Here is a 21,733-nt window from a genome sequence, read left to right on the forward strand (position 1 = left end):
TCCAGATGATGCCCAGGGTGCTGGCCGATTGCCACTTTGTGTAACAATGTTCTAAGTCCCTTCCCTTTCCTTAAAGTAAAACTCCAAAATGGCTTTGATAAATTTATTTTTTGTCTGCCAAAGAATCTAGAAATGCATTTAGATGTGTGTGTACCTAAGTATTTGATGAATGACTATGTTCTTGACTCAGGTTAGTAGGCAATCTGGGACTGAGAGAATACAGGGTAGAGATAGAATGCTCCTAGTGAGGCTAATAAAACTCTTCCATAGTTCCTCATCCTCTTTCACATATGTACACATGAAAATGGGGGGAAACACTGAAATCTGGAAAAAAGACAAGAAAGCAATTGTCTGGAGCTGTTGGTTCCTATCTACCATTTTAGAGGGGCACATTTTAACTGAAAAAGGTTTTGAAGACAAGTCAATGCTTTCATGTCTGTGTAAAGGTTTAGACTTTTAGAGAGGGGAGGCAGCAGAATGGAATTCTTGGAGGACCCAACAGGGTGAAAGAAAAGGTCTTGTAAGCCTAGCCAGGGAAGAGAAAGGGATATAAATAGTGTCTCCTCTCTGCAAGCTAACACTAATGGCTGAAAACCTCATAAGAACAGACAATGAAACTGCTGCATTTGTGAGAACGTACTGCTAGCCTTGTCATTCACTGTCCACTGAAACTCAACATGACCAAACTCATCAGTTTGCCATGCTCTTCCCAAACACCCATCCATCTCTTTTTGTATTCCCATCTTATTGGTTTCATAACTGCCAAATCTTTAAGTTTTCCTCAAATCCTTTTCTTCACCCTTCAAGTCCCAACAATCCTGTCTCTTTACATATCTTGTTTCATCTGCTCTTCCCTTTGCTATAATTGCTGTTATTACTTCAACAGTCATATTGCCTATTATCCCATACTTGGAACTTCAAATCACACTCCACATTTCAAGTCATCTATAAATTAATTTGAATGTGTTACTTAACATCCTTCAAAGGTTCTCAGTCGCTTATAGATTCAAGCCCAAACTCTTCAATGTACACAGGTTCCTACTTACCTCTACAATAATCTCGGCCCTTTTACTGCTAGCATATCAAATTATTTGTAGTTCCCTGGAAAAAGGCCTTTGAATTTGCTGTGCCCCTCACATTCTGCTTAGCGTACACTTTTCTTTCTACTGGTCAACTTCTGAACCTCCTTCTCTGGAGCTATCTTGAATTCCAGAGCTAATTACTATCTCAGAATTTTCTTTCTACAAAAAGTCAAGGGTCATTCAAAAAGAACCTTGATCTGATATGATTTGGTTAACAAAAAAATTACTGGGGTAAAATATGAGTGCACATTCCAGAAAATACAAGTGTAATTCCAGTTTATGTGTGACATGAAAACTCATTATGAGTAAACAAGAAATGGGTGAAAAATTGTAATTTATTGAAACTCAACTCAAAAAATATAGATGCTGTAGTGTACAATATATTACACAAAGCACCCTTGGGTGCACATTCAAGTCAAGTAAGAACGCCATATCCCTTCCCTAGCCCTCCCACCCTGGGACCTTAGTATTTGTTTCATATACAATCATGCACACTTAATTTGAAAAAGGAAGCCCCAGTATATTTTGATGTATTAATTAGCACCAAACAAGAGTACAGTTCCATTTTTTTTTTTAATAAACAAACAAACAAAAAACCCAATCAATAAACCAACTGGAGAGCTAATGGACTCAGCCAATACTGCTGACGTAGATATTATACATTCATGTAAATACACAGCCTATTCTACCCTAAACAATGGTGTGGCTGGTTCTCAGCCTTTGTTCATGTTGGCTATTGTCCCCATGTTGCAGTGTTGGAGCCAGTCTGTTTCTGAAACAAAATTGTTATTTAGGAACTTCCTACACAAAGCTCATCTGTCTTTTTTGTTGGAAACAAGTCTAAAATTGGTGTGGAAAACTTTGATCTTTCAAGGACAACCACTGGCCGAAGATAATGAAGCTGTTTTAAGGCAAGCTCTCCACAGTCTGTTAATGCTTTGTCCAATACGACCCTCAGGTTTTCTAAGGAGGAACTGTTGTTGTTTCAGCTACTATTAAAGGTGGGATTGCAGTCAAGTTCTCATGAACTGTAGAGTCACTGGAAGAATGAGGTATGTCAACTTCAGGGTCACTGTTATTCACCATATTATTTGCAGTAATATCCCCTGTTAAGTCATTACTAGATGGTGAAGAATTACTTAATGTTAAGTGCTCTGGAGGCTCCCAATCATCGAAATCATCCTCTTTCTCTTCACTTTCCTGAATAAATTTCAGAAATGAAGATTCAAATCCCATAGGTTTGTAAGTTTTCAAATCAAATGACCTGGGCTGTGAATGTTTCCTAAAACTCTCTTTTGGGACATGGGTTGAATTTTTTACAGTGTTTTCTTGCCCTGAAGTGTGCTGCCCAGTTTCTTCATCTTTGATCCTTGGTAAAGGCAGCTGGAAACTTGGGAAATAAGTCCCACTTTCAGTCCCACTGGGATTAGGTATGGAATTTTCTATTTTACAGGGAGGAGACTGAACTATATTACATTGTTCCAGAGAAGTGGTTTCTGAACTATGGTTACATTTCAAAGTTCCCCTGTAGAGCAGAGTGTCTGTATCAAATGCTGGGTTGCTTTCTGCACACCCTTTCTGACCACCATCCCTTTCACCTGCATGGAAGAATCAGTGTTCTGGAGGGGTGCACTACTGTCACCCAGGGAATGGCTGTGCTTCAGGTGCTCTGATTCACAGTTTATATTTCTTCTTTCTTTATACAGAGCTCTGCTTCAGAAGGGGGCTCCTCCTTTATTTTGGTACCGTACTTAACACAAACAACAAGGTTTTCCATTTGTTGCTCTAAATAGGCACTGCTCATCTGATGGGTACGTTTGTAATGCCTCACTATGCTGCTCTCCAACTTTACCACAGATAAACATCCTTGAACCATGCAGGGGTACTGTGTGTGCTCAGAATGCTCTACACACATATGGAGGGCTTCAGCTCTTGTTTTAAAACTAATTGGAGCTTTCTTTTCTTTTATTAAACCACATTTTTTAGTTTTAGCATTAAATGACCTCCTGGTAGTCTGTTCAAGCCCCTGAGTGTGAGCTGTTTGACATACCTTTTCACTTCTTAGTAGCTTTTCATTTGCTACTTTCTGGCTTCTGAATAGATCATCATAATAGTCCTTATGTCTATAATATACATGTTGCGAGTAATTACTGCGATGGGTGAAAATCTGGCCACAACCATTAAGATCACAATGAATTTCATAATCTGAATGTATTTCTCCTTCAATATTATGCTGTTCCATCAAGTGGTGTTTCAACTTGCTGAATGTATAAAAAACAGCAGGGCACTGAGGCTGGTTACAGGAAAACCTTGCCACAGATTCAGTTTCAGAAAGTACTTTAGGCTCTTCAATATGGTCAAGATTATGAGAGTCACTACAGTGCTTAGCAAGAGCTTTGGAACACAGGAAACGTTTGTTACATTCCTTGTATTTGCAAGCAAATATCTTTTTACATTTTACAAGTTCCCTTTTGGTTCTTGCTTTGTCTTTTCTAAACATAATTGTTCTTTGTTGTACTGATGTACAGTTCTATAATGGCGAATCAAGCCTTTTAGATTAGTGAATGAGGAATTACAAGTTTATGGATACAATGGAATGGTTTATGGTATTTATTCAAATATAGCACAGGTTTCCTTTAGCAACAGTTCGCCTGCTACCTCTCCCCTCTCTTCCTTCTCCTTCTTCTCTATGGCTGCCTATTGGTGATGAAATATCAGATGTTTTACTTTCTGTTTCTTCACAAGATGACTCCAAATCTGTTTCTGAACTGCATTCATCCTTTTTAGAATGACAATGTGGCTTCTCAGAGTTACTGCTGGGATCACCTCCAAGTTCTGCAGAACAATCACCTTTCAACCTATCTACTGAGCATGGGCCTTCATGATCATATTTTTCATTGTCTAACAGTTTGTGAGTTGCTCTGTCACTGCCAATTTGATGTTTATTTTTATAATGAATCCTAAGGTGTGTTTTTCTTGTAAATGACCTTTGGCAAATATGACACTGGAATGGGGAATACCGATGCTGAAACATTGTTAACTGAAGGACTTTTTCTTTTGAATAATTATGCTTTTAAGATAATGCATTAACAAAGCCTCTCTGGTCACAAATTCATATTTGCATCCTTGAAGCTCGCAGAAAAAAGGCTTAGCCGCCAACTGTGCAAGGTATTGACTTGGTACATTTTCATCCTGATTCTGAAAATTAAGGTCTGAGATATTAGATGAAACCGATTGAAGAGACTTAGCACCACTGGATGGGTACCCTGCAATGACCCTGAGAAGATCCATGTGCTATTGAGTTTTTCAAGCTCAAATGTTTCAAACGTAACAAAAGTTCCAACATAGTATCCTCTGTACATGGCCTTTTAGAAGCACAAATGGAAGCTTCTGAGGAATAACCTTGAGGCTCTCGTTTACATTTAATATGAATATTGTGATCTAGACCTTCATCTGGGGAGTCACTATTTGTATCTGAACTAGGTTTAGGATCTACATCAAACTTTGTCTGATTATGTTCATTACCTAAACAGGGAAAGAGATCTTCTGTCTTTATCTTTTTGGGTTTGAAATGGTATGGGTGTACCTTCCGTAGATGCTTCTGCATCCCTCTTGCATTTTGTATGTGGAACTGCAGCCATCAAAACCACAGGTAAACTTAGTCCCATCAAAACAAACTGCCATACTGGAACATTTTTCTTTTAATTGGAGGGTACAAATACCTTCTCATGAGATAATAATATATCCTGCATGGTTTCAGAGTGATCCAGTGTGTCAATTAACTCTTCATTTATTGAAGCTGAAGAACTGTGACTTAACTGATCACTGGAATTACTGTCAGAGTTTTCTTTCAGATTTTCTGCAGTTTCTGTATCTATTTGAGAACTAGCTGATCCTGTACAGAAAGAAGATCCTCAGGTAAATGTGATCTATCAGTTTGGTCGAGGAGATGGTGCTGAGCAACACAATCTTGTTTTTTCGCCTGCTGCAGACTCCTCAAGTTTCACTGATTTCTTTATGTCTCCATTTGAACCGTCAACATTATGCATCGAGAGGTGATTCTGGTATTCAATTTTGGAATAATAGAACTTTTTGCAGCCAAGAAAGTTGCAAGTATAAGATGCATCCCTAAAATGTTGTGCTTCATGGTGGTAAAGCTGTCCCAAGTCACTGAAAACAATATTACAGCCATTTAATTCACATTTATAACGAAGATCATCATGTTTCTGTTTATGATTGAGTAGTTCATTTACGGATCCAAACCTAGCGTAACAGTCTATAGACACACACATATAAGGTTGAGGACCACAATGCACTTGTTCATGTTCTCGCAGGTGAAAAGCAGACATGAAATGCCTTCGACAATAAGTACACTTCTCTCTTCTATTTTTCATATCCAAGTAGTGCTTGGCATTTTCATCATTATTTTGGTGTTCAGCTTTAAGATGCACACTTAAGTATTTAAACTGTTTAAACACACGGGAGCAGTCTGTACCAGGACATGGATACAAATCTCTGTCTTGCAGGTGGCATCTTCTAATTTGCTGAATGTGACATATTCATGAGACTCTCCTTTGGCTTGTTCATTCAATGACTGATTTTGCTCCAGGGTTGCAGAGGGGCTCTTGGGACAAATATTCTTTTGAGAGCCTTTCAACAGTAATTTCTTTCTAGAGCGTTCCCTTCTGCTTGGTGGCATTTTAACATGTTCCATTACATGAGGAACAAATATTTCTTTTCTCTTGAACTTTCTAATACAAACTGGACAGGTGTAAATTCCATCTTCCATATGCATTTTAGAATGATGAAGAATCCGGGCCTCTATACATTCTCGCTTACATAACAAACAGAAAAATTTATACTGAAGCCACCTCTGATATCTTTCAGAAGAACCAATGGGTTTTTTGTCTCTTTTCTCCTTATGCTGATCTGTCAGATCTCTTCTTCTATATTGTTTATCTTCTTTACCTTCATCATAATCACTGAGAAATGACTCTAAAACATCTGTGTCATTAATTGACATTTCAAAGCCACTTAAATCATCATCAGAATCTGAGGCTTCTTGTCCTAGGAGTTGGTGGCAGTGTCGTTTAAAGTTTTCCAGTCCCAAAATTCAGGATCAAAAGGCCAGTGGGCTTTTAAAGCTAGTAAGAGCTCACATCGAAGAGAATTTGGAACAGGTGCATTTTCTTCATCAAATTTTGATCTGGTTGCAAATATAATTCTTCCAACATATTAAATCCATCCAAACTGGGTTCAATTAAGAATTCTGTAAGCTGACAGGCTCGTCTAACTTCTAAATCCTCTGGTAAAAGACAGGAAATTGTTTTACAAACTGATGCCTTCATTTCCTCATCCTCACTTGATCTGAGTTGAAGAGCTCTGACACATAATAAAATTGACACCCCAAGACCAGCATCTTGTGCCTGTAAGAAAGAGAGAAGGAAAGTCATTGTTAAATATATATAGAGATAAAATTAATTCTCATTAATAAGGTATTTTAGCTCTCAAAACCTTTAGACTTCTTAAATTCCATTTTAAATCTTGGTTCGTGCAAATTACATTTAGATCCTTCCTGTTTCAAGAAGCAAAGTACTGTATTAGAAAGATGTTACAACCATGAACAACAATTGGGACTGGGGCTGTAGCTCAGTGGCAGAGTACTTGCCTAGCACATGTGAAGCACTGGGTTCAATCCTTAGCGCACCACATTAAAAATATAAAGACATGCTGTCTATCTACAACTATAAAATAAATAAAAAGTTCATTAAAAGAAACAAGAAGTCCTAACCCTCAAGGTAATTATCTATGTGTCAAATATATAAACAATAAATATGTATGAGTTAAGAGGAATCCAGGACAAATGAGGATTTAAAAATGGTGGTAAGCTGGGTTAAAAAGGAAACAGGTACAGAATTTAGTCTAAAACTGAATTCAATTTAAGGAACTTCACTGTTTCATGAACACCTGTTTTTTTTTTTTTTTTTTCACAACCAAAGCTAAAATAATGATTCTTTTCTATTTTCTTGTAAAAGAATTTAGTACTTCATAGACAAAGGTGAACTAAATCTCAGGTTTTTTTTTTTTTTTGGTGCTGGGGATCGAACCCACGGCCTTGTGCTTACAAGGCAAGCACTCTACCGACTGAGCTATCTCCCCAGCCCCAAATCTCAGTTTTTCCATGGAAAAATATCAGGAATTAGAAAATCTATCAGAGCAAATTCTCAAAAATAGTAAAAAATCAGGAAGATGATCTTGTCATGAGGTAAAGATTAGTGTATACAAAATAATTATTTGACGAGGCTAAAATGGAATGTGAGAATAGCATGAGAAAAGAAGTGGGATATGTGGGAAAATGGTTTAAAATATAGTGACTAAAAGTACAGACAAAGTCAGAATCTAATGGTCTTTGAACATGATTTACTAAAGGGATGAATTCCTCAACTCCCTTTACTATCAGTGACTTAACTGGTAAATTAACAAAGGTGGTAGAATTAGATTTTTCTACTCAGTGTTATAAAAATGAAAAATGAAATAAGATAATGTAAAGTGGGCTGGGGATATAGCTCAGTTGGTAGAGTGCTTGCCTTGCATGCACAAGGGCCTGGGTTCAATCCCCAGCACCACAAATGCACATGCATACACACACACACAAAGGTAATATAATAGTGATCGCTACACTGCTGGCATACTCAACAGAATACCATGTAAAATAACTGAGAATAAATTCCACTATTAAACTCAGAAAACATTTGCTAAGCAATTATTTGTATTAGGCATCATTCTAAATACTGGAAACATATACTATTAATTTACAGAAACTTAGTTATCATAGGCACTTATTCTAAATAAACTCTTTTGCATACATTGTCCTCATCTGCAGATAAAAAACCCAAGGCTCAGGAGGTTAAGCTGTCCAATGGCAACACCAGCTAGTGGGCAGAGGAGCAAGAATTTAAACATATGGTATATTTCCAGAGCCAAAGGTCCTAACCACTTTTATTATATATACTGACCCCAATCTTAACTGATTTGGCTATATTCCATGTGCCCTTGATACAAATATGCCAAGCCACTCTTTTTTTTTTTTTTTTTTTTTTTGCGGTACTGGGGATTGAACCCAGGGCCTTGTGCTTGCAAGGCAAGCACTCTACCAACTGAGCTATCTCCCCAGCCCGCCAAGCCACTCTTGTTCTGGCAGTTTCCTGATTTAAAATCTATCAATTTCTTCAAAATTCAGCTCCACATTCCATATCCTGATTCTAATTTATTCATTACTCCTTTAGCGATTAAGTTCTTGACAGATCTATTCAGAATGTGTAATGGTATTTCTAGTTATTTTTCTTCCAAAAGTGTTAGAAATTTCACAAATTTTACCATCTCAACCAGATTAGGATGTTTAAGAAAAAAATGGACATTCAGTGCAGTGTGCTTCATACAGTCTTCCAAAAGGAGTTAAGTAATAATCACTTGGTGAGAGCCTGTGAATTATTTTAAAATTTACCTGACTTCCTCCAAGTCCTCTATGCTCTTACCTAAAAATGACAACCTTATATCACTTTACGCTATTATCAAGAGATCCAAGCCAGGCATGGTGGCACACAACTGTAATCCAGCAGCTCAGGAGACTGAAGCAGGAGGATTACAAGTTTAAAGCCAGTCTCAGCAACTTAGTGAGGCTAAAGCAATTCAGTGAGACCCTGTCTCAAAATAAATACAAAAAAGGGCTTGAGGATGTGGCTCAGTGGTTAAGTGCCCTTGAGTTCAAACCTTGGCACTAAAATCTATCCATCCAATCCATCCATCCATCCATCCATCCATCCATCCATCCATCCATCCAGTCTAGCCCAGACTGCTGTGAACAAGGCAGCACATCTCTCTCATTTGCAGCTTCTTTATTATTAAGGAGACGGGATTAAACCAGACAAAGTCATGTTTTCCAGTAGAACAATACCATAATATATTACATCAAAAATGAAAATATATTAAATGGTCATATTGAACTAGGTCCAAGATGATCCCCCTTCTCACATCTACTTCAAAGCAACCACATAGCAGTACTTTGGATTAGACAAAGGGGAAAGAAGGCAAGGGAGTGGAGATAGGAAAAGGAAAGACAGTAGAATGAATTGGACATTACTTTCCTGTGTTCATATATGAATAAAGGACCAGTTTAACTCCACATCATGTACAATCTACAAAATGGGAATTATACTCCATGTATGTATAATATGTCAAAATACATTCTAGTCATATATAACCAAAAAGTACAAATACAAAATTAAAAAAAAAAAAACAACCACATTTACATTCATTTTGCCTCACTAATTTTAAAGTCCTAGATATACTCATGATACTGAAAAGTCATCCTTTTCACTTGACTTTCTCAAGTCACAGAATCAAAGTTCAATTATTCTGAGTACCTCCAAATGATGGTCTGGCTTAAGCTCTTTATTTGTAGAAAACTAGAGCACAGAAAATAAAGAGGCACTATTTTAAGGACCTTTCTATTATTCTATACTATTGGCTTCTGCAAGAGATCAAATGCCCATACAGGATTTTCAGCATCATTAACCTCATCCATCCCAAGGTCTTGTGTGTCTTTTGTTGTTGTTGATTTTTGGTACCAGGGATTGAACCCAGGGGCGCTTAACCACTGAGCCACAACCCAGTCCTTTTTTATATTTTATTTAGAGACAGGGTCTTGCTAAGTTGCTGAGGTTGGTTTTGAACTCATGATCTTCCTGCCTCAGCCTCCCAAGCCACTGGGATGCAGGCATGTGCCACCACATCCAGCTGGGCTGTGTCTTGTTGTTAGTTGCTTTTTAACATCCTTTTCTCTTTTCTACGAAAACAACACCTTTTTTAACCAGTTACAGAGCCACCTGTAATAATGAACATATTCCCTAGGCCCCACAATCCCTTTCCCAGTACTGAGGATCTAACCCACGGGTGCTCTATCATGGAGTTACATCTCCAGCACTCTTGGAGAAAGGGTCTCACTAAGTTGCCCAAGCTGGCCTCAAACTTCCAATCCTCCTGCCTCAGCCTCCTGAGTAGCTGGGATTATAGATGTGTGCCAGTGTACCTGGTTACTAGCCTCTCTTGCAGCTAGATATGGTCACATGCTTGTGTGTATGTTTTGGGGAAAAGGTGAGTCATGGTGTGATTTGTCCTACCCTCATCTTTTTCTTCCTGCTATCTGGAATGGAAACATTACAGCTAGGATTGGAATGGTTAGGAAGTGGAGCTTGTATTGATGACAGATAAAAGGAACCTGGCTTTTTGATATGTGGAGTCACTAAAGCAACCTTGCCTATCTATCTGGACACCTGCATTTCTATATGAAAAAGGGAGAAACTTCTATCTACTTTGAGCTATTACCATTGTAGGACAGCTTCCATTTGCAATAGAACCAGAGTCTAGATAATATAGACTAAAACACTACTCTCTTAAAAGAGCTGGAGTTTCCATTTTTATTTATTTATTTACTTATTTATGTATTTATTTTGATACTGGGGATTGAACTCAGAGGTGCTTAACCAGTGACCCACATCCCCAGTCCTTTTTAAATTTTTTTTTTATTTTCAGACAGGGTCTCACTAAATTGCTTAGGCTGGTCTTGAACTTGCAACCCTCCAACCTCAGTCTCCTGAGTTCCTGGGATTACAGGCATACACCACTGCACCTGGCTCAATTTTCATTTTCTTAGAGGTAGGGTCTCACTTATGTTACCCAGGCTGGTCTTGATCTCACAATCCTCCTGCCTTAGCCTGAGCAGTTGGGATGGCAGGTGCACACCACAGCATCCAGCATGGAGTCTCAATTCGAAAGGCATTCTATACTCACTCCTCTTTCAACTACCAATTCATATGTCATCTATCCTTCACACCAATTATTGTAAGGCAATTATGGTAAAAAGTGCCCTAGACTTATATTCAAGAGAAATGGTTCTGATTCTATAATCAAATTGGTGGACAGCAAATTTCTTGGCCCAGTTCAGAAACTCACTTTCTCTAATCATCTAATGGCTTTTTCATTTTCTATGGTTCTAAAACGACTCCTAGTAGACTCTGACTTTTATATAATCTTTTCCCTTAAGCATAAGTTGAATCTGTAAATACAGTTTCTAGGAATTGAGATAATTTTGGCTGATAGCCAGAAAGAAAAGACGGACCTATAACTCTAAGTAACTGAATTCTGTCAATAAAAATGAGCTTGGAAATGAATTTTTCGTAGTTTCCCATAAGAAACTTACCTTAGCTGACACCTTGATTTTAGTCTTGTGACACTCTGGGCAGAGGACATTTTTACCCTTTCCTGTCTTCAATGGAGAAGACTAGATCAATGTATTTCAAGTAAAGGATAGGATATGGAGCATTGCATTGGGGAAGGTGAATGGATTATCAAAGATGCAACGGTTCCTTGACATTAATAAAAACACTTCTTGGATGATACCAAATAAGTAACCCATAAAACATAAAATCATGAACCTTTATAGGTACAGGCATATTAAAAGCTCAGACATAAGTAGACACTAAGAGAAAAAAAAAATAGAGTATAACATAACTCTCATTCCATGCCCCTACGAGAATAAGGTTTTGTTTAGGACACTTCATCTCATTTTAGGAAAAAACCTTTACTCAAAATATTTAACTTATCTTCTATTTGTCTGTATAGAAGTTTACAACTTGTATTTAAAAAGTTTATTTTTCAACTATTCTATTATTGGATTTTCTACATTGAAATCTAGAAAAGGTACCACTCCTTTGCCAAGGAGGTAAAAACAATTTTTTTTCTTCATTTATAATACTATATGTTAATTAGCAAGCAAACCTGCCTGTAAAAAAATATACAGCATTATTCTAGGAAAAGATACAGGAAACATAATCTTCCCTTCCCTTAGGGGAGATGGTCTTCACTTCAAATTGCTACTTTCCATTAAAGAAATCAGCAAAAATGAATATGTGGATTTCTAAGAAGACAATATGCAGAAACAATTTTATTAAACTTCATTATCTTTCCTTTTCCCTTATCTAATAGGAATTGCCTGAGGAGTTAATTACATCACTCATTTCTTCTTTTTAGCCACAACCGACATAGAAAGCATACATTACTCACTTCAGTCTGTATAACTCTAATCAAGCAAAACAAATGCTGCTGTGTTTTAGCTATGACACCAAATTGGCGACAGCGCTCCAAAAAAGTATCTAAAGAAGGGTCAATTCTTCTTTGCAGTTTACTCCAAAAGAGAGTCAGTTCCCTGCAAAAAAGAAGAAAATATTATGTTAAAGCATTTAAAGCAACTGGTATGTACTATTTCACTCCGAAAAACCTCCCAAATTGGTAACATTGTTAAGAATTCTCTCTGAAAATTCCAATTTACTTCTTTTTTGTTTGCAGAAAATCAAAATCAGTGAAAGACTACTTCCTTTATGATGGCATATAAAAATTTTTAATTTAGATTCCACCTTGTTCTGAAAGGTCTTATCTTTAACATTGGTTATTAATTATACTGACTGAATTACATGCTAGCTTATTAGGAAAGCATCATTAGACTATACTACCAATGAAATCAATAGAGTTAATAAAGAGTCTACGGGCACACTTCTACACTGATCTTACTGGGTCTTTCCTGCTCTAAAATGTCATGATGCTACTTAAGCTTGTATTTTGGAATGTTTAAATACTAATAAAGCTACATAAAAAGGCACTCCAGGAAATGGCCAACACACAGAAATCCTAAAAATATTCATTATGAAAACGAAGGAAAGCTTGAAGAGAATTAGATAAAAATATTTAATAGGTAAGAGGAAATACTAAAGCAAAAGCATTGGAAAACTGAAAACCACCAAGAACAGAAATGTTATGTAAATATGAATTCAAGGAAAGTCAATAGCAGAACAGAAGAGAAGGCTACCACTTAAAAAAAGTAGCTCTTTGAAGTACAACTCAATGGATATTATATATTATTTGAGTGTTTTTCATAAAAAAGCTCACATTATTTTCATAAGTCAGTTTTTAAACACAGATATGTTTGTTATCGTGCTATTAACAGATTATTCTTTTTCTTTTTCTGTTTTTGCAGTACTGGGGATTGAACCAAGGGGTATTCTACCAAGGGGTATTGAGTTACAGTTCCTGCCCTATTTATTTGTCTCATTTATTTATTCATTTATTTATTTATTTTTGGTGCTACGGATTGAACGCAGGGGCTTTTAATGAACAAGCCATATCTGCAGTCCCTTTTTATATTTTATTAGAGACCCACCTCCAGCCCTTTTTATTTTTTATTTTGAGACAGGGTCTTGGCTGAATTCCTGAGGTTGTTCTCAAACTTGCAATCATCCTATCTTATTAGCCTCCTAAGAAGCTGGATTACAGTGCGTGTGCCACTGTACCTAGCTAACACAGACTATTCTAAGAAGCAAAAAACAAACCTGGGGCTTAAAAAATGAAAATGGCTTTTTTTTTTTTTTAAATGCTGAGGACCAAACCCAGGACCTGAAGTATGCTAGGCAACTGCTCAATGGTAATTGAGCTATACTTCCAACCTCCAAACACCTATTTTTATAATAGTCTGAAAATAAACATTAACAGAATTTATTTTCTTATGTTTCTTAAGTGGTAACTGGGGCTATCACAAGGTGAAATTCTCTCTTTCTTTTCTGGTACCAAGGATTGAACACAGGGATCAGGGGCACGGGGCACTTACAGCCCCAGCCCTTTTTATTTTCAAACAGGGTCTTGCTAAGTTGCTGAGGCTGTTATTGAATTTGTACTCCTCCTGCCTCAGCCTCCTGAGTTGCTGGGATTTCAGGTATACACCACCACACCTGGCTCATAAGGTGAAATTCTCTCTCTCTCTTTTTTTTTTTCCTCGGTGCTGGGGATTGAACCCAGGGCCTCAAGATAAGCACTCTACCGACTGAGCTATATCTCCTGCCCTGAAACTCTTAAGTAGGAATAAAACCTGCTTCAAAGATGGAAGCAAATACAGTGTCTCAATACATAGCAAAGCTTATAATATCTAATGAATAACATTAAATTAAGATGACTTTAAATATGTCTTTATATATTGACCAGTGCTGCTCTCCTAATTGGAAATAAAAATTGAGGTAGGCCAGCTTTGAAAACAGCTACCAGTCAGGCAAAATGAGATGATTATTTTTATACTCACAAGATTGCCTTTATTCAGATTTAAGTGTCTTAACAGAAACTTCTGAGAATAGTGCAAAATTGTAAAGAACAAAGGCAATTAAGAATTATATATATGCCCAGAGAGAAAAAGGAGTATCTTTCAAAATATATAGAGCCCCAAAATGCTTAATTTGGAATAATTCAAGTCCTAGACATTCTGACTTACTATTTTAAAAAGCATTTGAAAAACCTTGGTTTTCAACCAACCTTTTAAAACCACTTTAGCAGATTTGCCTAACTTTAAACTTGTAGCTAGTCAGTGAATTTTAGATAGTTGACGTTGTTTACATTTTATCTTCATAATTGTAACTGGCTTTGATAATGTCGTGCAGTTCAAATAGGATTTCACATTTATGTCTTAACTCCAAATAAGCATGATCAAAAAACAGCATACTGTTACATGTTGTATATTTGCAAAGCTACAAATCAGGTTCTACAACTACTATTACCCATTCAACATTCAAACATATAACATGCCTGAAACCATGACAACCAGTGTATACTCCTGAGAATGTGAAGATTAGTATTCAACTATCCATTCAAATCTGCATAATGAAACACTGAAATCACCAGGCAACAGTAATTAAAAGCCTGCTGGATCATATATGTACTAGGACAATTCTTCTTCAATTATTACAATATAGGGGAGATATTAAAATATTAAAAAAATGACTGTATTCTAAAGAAGGTCACTAAAATAGTAATTGATCCCATGATCTTTTTCCTTACAAAATTCAGTTGAATAAAACACAAGTTAGTCTTTGCCAGGTGCTGGGGACACAATTGTGAATTAGAAAACACTCATAATCCTGATATATCATAGTTCAGTTGGTGCAGAATGGACAGGTAAATATATTTAAGAAACAAAATGTTCAATATACAAAATTTAAGGTCAAATAAGTTACAAAAAGAAAAGGCCAGTCCATCAAATATTGACTGAAAGGAGGTTCAAAATTCAACTGTATGATTTTATTTTAGAGTAGCAGCAGTAATTACACATTGATGATACATCAATCTTATTGGAATGGTTACCTTTTTTGTTTGCAAGGTTACTGGAATTATATTACCAATGCCAGACATCTACAGGGCGTTTACTACTCCAGTATTTCTTTTTTTTTTTTTTTCTTTCTTTCAGATAGTCAAAAATCTTCTGGGGTTTATGAATAAACTAAGTGATAAACCTTTTAAGAAAAATAATTTGGTGACTGCTGTAGTTTTCTTTCTTTTTTTAAAATTTTTTTTATGGTTTGTAAATGTCTCTGAAGGAAACATCTCAACAAATAAAAATGTTCTGGGTGCTAGTTACATAGTCTACATTTGAAATATTATCTTCATGATGACCTCATTCAAGAATGATACTTGAAAGAAATAAATGCTAGCATACATGTTTAGGAAAAAAAAAAAAAAACTCTCCCAAAATAAAAATAAATGTGACAGTTTTTATTACTTTTATTATGGTATTTCCATTTTGTCACATTTTAAAAATTCTTGGCTGGGCACAGTGCTGAACATCTGTAGTCTCAGCAGCTCAGGAGGCTGAGACAGGAGGATCATGAGTTCAAAGCCAGCCTTAGTAGAAAGCCAGGCACTAAGGAATTCAATGAAACCCTGTCTCTAAATAAAGTACAAAATAGGATTGGGGATGTGGTTCAGTGGCTGAATGCCCTTCAATTAAATCCCTGGCATTCCCCCCCCCCCCAAAAAAAAAAGCTCTACTGATACTTCTCATATCAAAGCTACCTTTTTTGTTCATTTGTTTTTGGGTGGTGCTGGGGATTAAAACCCAAGACCTGTGCATGCTAGGCAAGCACTCAAAATTACCACTTAGTAAAAGACTTCTAAACAAATACTTCACAGTCCCAACATCCTGAACACAGAAAACCTCCAGTGTTAATAAAAGAATCTATCCTATTTGAAAAGAATTTGTGGAATTAATATTTCCTAGTAAAATTCATTGCTTTACTTACTTTATGGCTATCCTAACTCCACTATCCCACTCCAATAATCCCTCCCCAAAAACCTATGAAAACATGGAAGGGTTAAAAAAATTAGATTCTATTTCTCTTTGAATTGCTTAGAAGACACTTACTTTTAACAAACTGAAGTGACTAATTTTTTCTTTCCTTTACTCATTATAGCTTCTCAGGAGTCAAGAGAAGAAATCCCTGTTAATCCCTTCCTGCTGCAGGGCAACATCATTAATCCTAAAGCCACTAACATCTTTGGAAAAGTGAATGGTGGCTGAGTGAAGAAGGGAAGAAAAAAAATTTATGGGGCAATGTAAAAGGGAAGCTGTGTCAGGAATATTAAAAGAACTGTGTATATATCTATAACACATTCTATATATGATTTTATTTTTTTCTTTGCATAAAGAACCTAGCTGTAATCAGCAGATATCATTTCATTACTGACAATAAAATCAATTTAATTATAACAAGAAAAACTGCAGAACTAAATATATCTGTTTTACTGAAGTTAAAATCTCTAATCTCTACATTTCTGATGATGAAAAACTTCCACTTGATTTAGTAAAACTAAACGCTGCTACTCAATAATTCTTTTTTTCTAATATCACTTATTTGGTTTCCTATCAAAATACCCACAATGATTACTACAAAATGTATTTAGTTCCTATCCCATGATCTCCTTTCTCACAAGATATAACTTTGGCATAATGGTCTTTGTGGTAGACTACAGTATCAAGTTTAACCTGTGCAAGGGAATAAGCCAACAGAAGAAATGCACTAATTAGATTAGGAATTTAAAATCTTGGGTCTAATCTCTGCTCTATTACCTGGGACTTGAGACCTTGGGCAATCACAAGATTTCTTTAGTCACTATGATCCTTTATTGCCATATCGTGTAATGATTATGATAAAGACTGGGTAAGATAATTTACTATACACAAATAATATTTCTATATAAAATAGTAAAAAAGAATAAAAAAAAAGTAACTACACAAACAGATAAGGCTACTTCAAGTCAATGAAGGCTGAAGTACATGAAAGGATTTACAGGCCTGGGGATCTAGCTCAGTAGGTAGAGTGCTTGCCTCATGAGCACAATGCCCTGGGTTCAATCCCTAGTATCTCAAAAAAAAAAAAAGAAAAAAGAAAAAGAAAGGATTTACTAGGTTTTCTTTAAAACAAAATGCTGTTTTCAACATAAATAATCTGTAGGTTCAAAAGTATTCTGGGGTCCCCTAATCAAGATCATGCAAAGACAAGCTAGTCATACAGCTTCCTCCCTTGCACCTCTCTGCAAATACTTTGGTGAACAGTGAGTACCTCTTTCTAATATCCGATAGTATTATCTACACCCGCTAACCTGATACTGACTCTTACATTTTAGAATTTTCCTATGTATCAGGTTTGTCCCTCTGGTCTAAATAGATCCAATACAGTTACAATTAAAGAACCAAGGGTACACTTATTGTTGCTTTTTTTTTTTAAGCAAGTACTATACTCTGTAGGCAAACAAGATATAAACCAAAATAAGGCAATTCAGTTACACAGTAGCAAAGTTGCAAAAGAGATTAGTACTCAAATGGATTTTCTTTTCTGGTACAAATATGACCTGGAAACTAAATAATCTGATCCTTTTCACTGTGGATTTCCAAATAGGAGGGGCAAGGGCTTCCAGGAGATACTAATAAATGTAAAGGAAATCATTCTAACACCAATTTATTTCATATGGACATAATTTTTTACAAGGTATGAGATATATATTGAAGTCAACAGACAACCCTCTATGGGAAGAACATGAGGAACTTCTGTTTCTTGACTAAATTAAGCTGATATTTTTATTTAGATGATTTCACTTGGGAGCAAGATTTATCATGTCATCATTTAATTTACTAAGACTTTATATTTGAAACAAAACAATATTTCACATAAGCCCCTAAATGCTATAACATTCTAACAAAACATATACAAACTAAATATACTTACCAAGAGCAATACACACTTGCAGTTTGGAGCTGCTGGGTAAGGTAAGTTGTACAAAGAACAAATGCTGTGTTATCCTGACCCTCAGATTCCAGATTACAAATGATGTCTAGTATTTCCTTGCAGTCGACCTTTGCAATCTATCAAAAATGAGATGACTAAGTTAAAGAGAAAATATTGGTGACTTTCCTATAAACTCTGTTATGTAATAACAAAACCTCCTTATAGTATTTTTTTATCTTTGATAATTATGGAGGCAGAAATTTTCTTCTGTTGACTAGTGGCTGTATAGTACTGCATAAATAGTTCACATGGGAAAATATTAAACAGAGAAGGGAACTGACACTTCGAAGGAACTTCCACTACATTCCCAACACAGATATAAACATTGTATATAGTTAAAAAAAAAACATATAAATGAGTCAAATTTTGCATAATAACTTCAGTTATTTTTGCCTTGAAGTATAATCATCTCTTTTTCTGCTTTTGATTCTTTTTCTCAGGTCAATCTAGTTACAGGTATTAAAATACATGCTTGCCCTTACTGCCAAGTAGGGCCAAAGGAGTTCAAAAACTGTTTTAAATATAAATGGTATATTAACATTATTTTTTTCAGCTGGGTATGGTGGTGCATGCCTGAAATCTCAGGAACTCGGGAGGCTGGGGCAGGAAGATTAAATTTAAGGCAGTCTCAGCAACTTCACAAGAACCCTGTCTCAAAATAAAAAAGAAAAAAGGGCTGGGGGCCATGTGCAGTGTTGAACACCTGTAATTCCAGCAGATCAGGAGGCTGAGGTAAGAGGACTGGGAGTTCAAAGCCAGCCTCAGCAACTTAGTGAGGTTCTAAGCAACTCAGCAAAACCCTGTCTCTAAATAAAATACAAAAAAGGGCTGGAGATATGGCTCAGTGGTTAAGTGCCCCTGGGTTCAAATCCTGGTACCAAACAACAACAACAACAATAACAACACAGGGCTGGGGATGTAGCTCTGTGGCAAAAAGCCCAGGATTCAATCTCTAGTACCCCAAATAAATAAATAAATATTTTAAGAAATCAGTTTTTCATAAGATTTGAAAAAATATTTGTATCAATTAGTTTCTGGATTTTTGTTTGTTTATTTGTTTTCAAGACAGGGTCTTGCAATTTTTTGGTTCAGGTCAGTCTCAAACCCTCTAATGTTTAAGTGATCTTCCCATCTTTGCCTCCCAAGTAGCTGGGAGTACAGGTGTGCACTATTATGTCCAGTTTATGAGTTTGTTTTTTGTTTAAACAAGTAGAATTCTTTTTAGAAATACATCGTTCTCATTTATACTATTTAAAGAAATCTTTAAATAAATTTTTTCCTCTTTGGTACTGAGGATTGAACCAGGGGTGCTTTGCTACTGAACTATATCTTTTTATTTTGAGATGGTGTCTAAGTTGCTCAAACTTGTGGTCTTCCTGCATCAGTCTCCCGAGTCACTGGGATTATAGGTGTGTGCCACTGCATCCAGCTTATTTAAAGGAATCTTTAAAAAACAACAACAACAAAAACCTTGGGGGGAAAAAGCCAAATTTTGAGGGGCTCTCCTTCTATAGTGTAAATGAGGATAAAATGAGAATCGGACATTTAAAGACCTTTTCTCATTCTACTATATCATTTCTCTTAGTAAACAGCACATCAAGAACATAATCTCAGGCTGGGGCTATAGCTCAGTTGGTAGAGTGCTTGCCTCATAAGCACAAGGCCTTGGGTTCAATCCCCAGCACCGCTAAAAAATAAAAAAAAAATAAAAAAAAAAAGAACATAATCTCCTAACTGTTAGCATTATAAATACCATTTATATTGGGCATCAAATATACAAAACAGGGATAATCTCAGCACAAATGTGATATGTATCACAGCAAAAGAGGTAAACAAATCAACTCCTCCAGAGTGCTATCAAGTTGCAGGAGGTGGTTCTAAGTCCCCAATTTAGTAAGATCTTAACACAAGAGGAGAAAGGCTTCTTTCAAAGCTCAGGCCATTTTCTCATAGAATCTTTTTGTTATGATTTAAATATGAGGTGTCCCCCAAAAGCTCATGTGGGTGAGAAAATGTAAGAAGGTTTAAAAGTGAAATGATTGTCATGAGAGCCTTAACCTAATCACTGCATTAACACACTGATAGGGACTAACTTGGCAGTAACAGTAGGTAGGCAGGGTGTGGCTGGAGGAGGTGAGTCCCTGGAGGTGTGCCTTTAAGATTTGTATTTTGTCCTGGTGGTGACAGCTTTCTGTTTCCTGGTTCCATGTCCTGACCTACTTTCCTCTGCCACATTGTTCTGCCATAATGTTCCGCCTTACCTGGAGCCAGTTATCTAATGGACTGAGACCTCTGAAACCATGAGCCCCAAAATAAACTTTTCCTCTTAAAAAATTGTTCTTGATGAGGCTTTTGGTCACAGTGGTAGAAGAGCTGACTAAAATACCTAACTTCAAGATTATGTTATTAGAATTCCCATCAATCACTTTCAAATTCCTCCTTTATAGCACTTATCACAACTTCAATTCAATAATTTTCTGAGTGATTGATTACCATCTGTCTTCTCTGCTAGAATATAAAATCCATGAGGTCAAGGATTAGGTACAATTTTGTTCAAAACTTAGCATTTATCACAGACTTTGGACCATAGAAGACATTCAGTAAATAGGTTATCAATGAACAGAATAAATGAATCAGGTTTAGTCAAGGTAAGTAAACCTTAGACAATTCCGTGTTCTCTAATCTTCTCCAAAATAATGTGTAGTGAGTTAAGAGCAATAGTGTAGTATAATGGTTAAGAGCATCATTTCAGAACCAGAGTTGGAGCTACTGGATAAGGTAAGTTGTATAAAATCTTACTGTGCAGATTTTATTCCCCCTCTCTTGTTAACAGTGGTGTGAGCTTGGGTAAGATATATAAATTCTCTGTGCTGTAGTTTCCCCCTCTGTAAAATGGGAATAGTAGAAGCTCCCTCACAGAGTTAATGTAAGAATAATTTTTTTTTTTTTTTTTTTTGGGGTACTGGGGATTGGACCCAGAGGCACTTAATCACTGAGCAACATCCCTAGCCCTTTTTATTCTTTATTTTATTTACTTATTTATTTAATTTTTAAAAGAAGCACATACTCTGCCTGACAGGCCACTGCATGTGCTCTTTTTAGTTGTTGATGGACATTTATTTTATTCATTTATTTATATATGGTGCTGAGAATCGAACCCAGTGCCTCACACATGCTAGGCAAGCGCTCTACCACTCCGTCACAACCCCAGCCCCTTTATTCTTTATTTTGAGACAGGGTCTCACTAAATTGCTTAGAGCTTCACTAAGTGGCTGAGGTTGGCTTTGAACTTGTGATCCTTCTGTCTCCACCTCCCAAGCTGCTGGGATTACAGGCATAAACCCCCCACCCCCTGCCGTAGAATAATACATTTTTAAAGGAATTGGCAAATAGGAAGCAATTTATAAGTGTTGTTAAAAATTGTTTTCATGGGCTGGGGAT

The 21,733-nt window shown here is 36.3% G+C and overlaps 1 protein-coding gene across 1 annotated transcript in view; it reads right to left on the bottom strand.

The window, feature by feature from the left end:
* Positions 1-1,615: 1,615 nt before the first annotated feature.
* Positions 1,616-21,733, bottom strand: part of Rlf (RLF zinc finger) — a 71,783-nt gene continuing 51,665 nt past the window's right edge. Inside the window, 18 exon segments of the mRNA XM_047566927.1 lie at positions 1,616-2,051; positions 2,054-2,689; positions 2,692-2,772; positions 2,775-3,575; positions 3,578-3,664; positions 3,667-3,702; positions 3,705-4,157; positions 4,160-4,356; positions 4,358-4,703; positions 4,706-4,789; positions 4,792-4,987; positions 4,990-5,058; positions 5,060-5,616; positions 5,619-6,176; positions 6,179-6,286; positions 6,289-6,508; positions 12,204-12,345; positions 18,233-18,369. Coding sequence (XP_047422883.1) covers positions 1,873-2,051; positions 2,054-2,689; positions 2,692-2,772; positions 2,775-3,575; positions 3,578-3,664; positions 3,667-3,702; positions 3,705-4,157; positions 4,160-4,356; positions 4,358-4,703; positions 4,706-4,789; positions 4,792-4,987; positions 4,990-5,058; positions 5,060-5,616; positions 5,619-6,176; positions 6,179-6,286; positions 6,289-6,508; positions 12,204-12,345; positions 18,233-18,369 — 4,887 coding nt within the window. The 3' untranslated portion in view covers positions 1,616-1,872.

This window comes from Sciurus carolinensis, chromosome 1 (assembly GCF_902686445.1).
Source record: "Sciurus carolinensis chromosome 1, mSciCar1.2, whole genome shotgun sequence".
Classification (NCBI taxonomy): domain Eukaryota; kingdom Metazoa; phylum Chordata; class Mammalia; order Rodentia; family Sciuridae; genus Sciurus; species Sciurus carolinensis.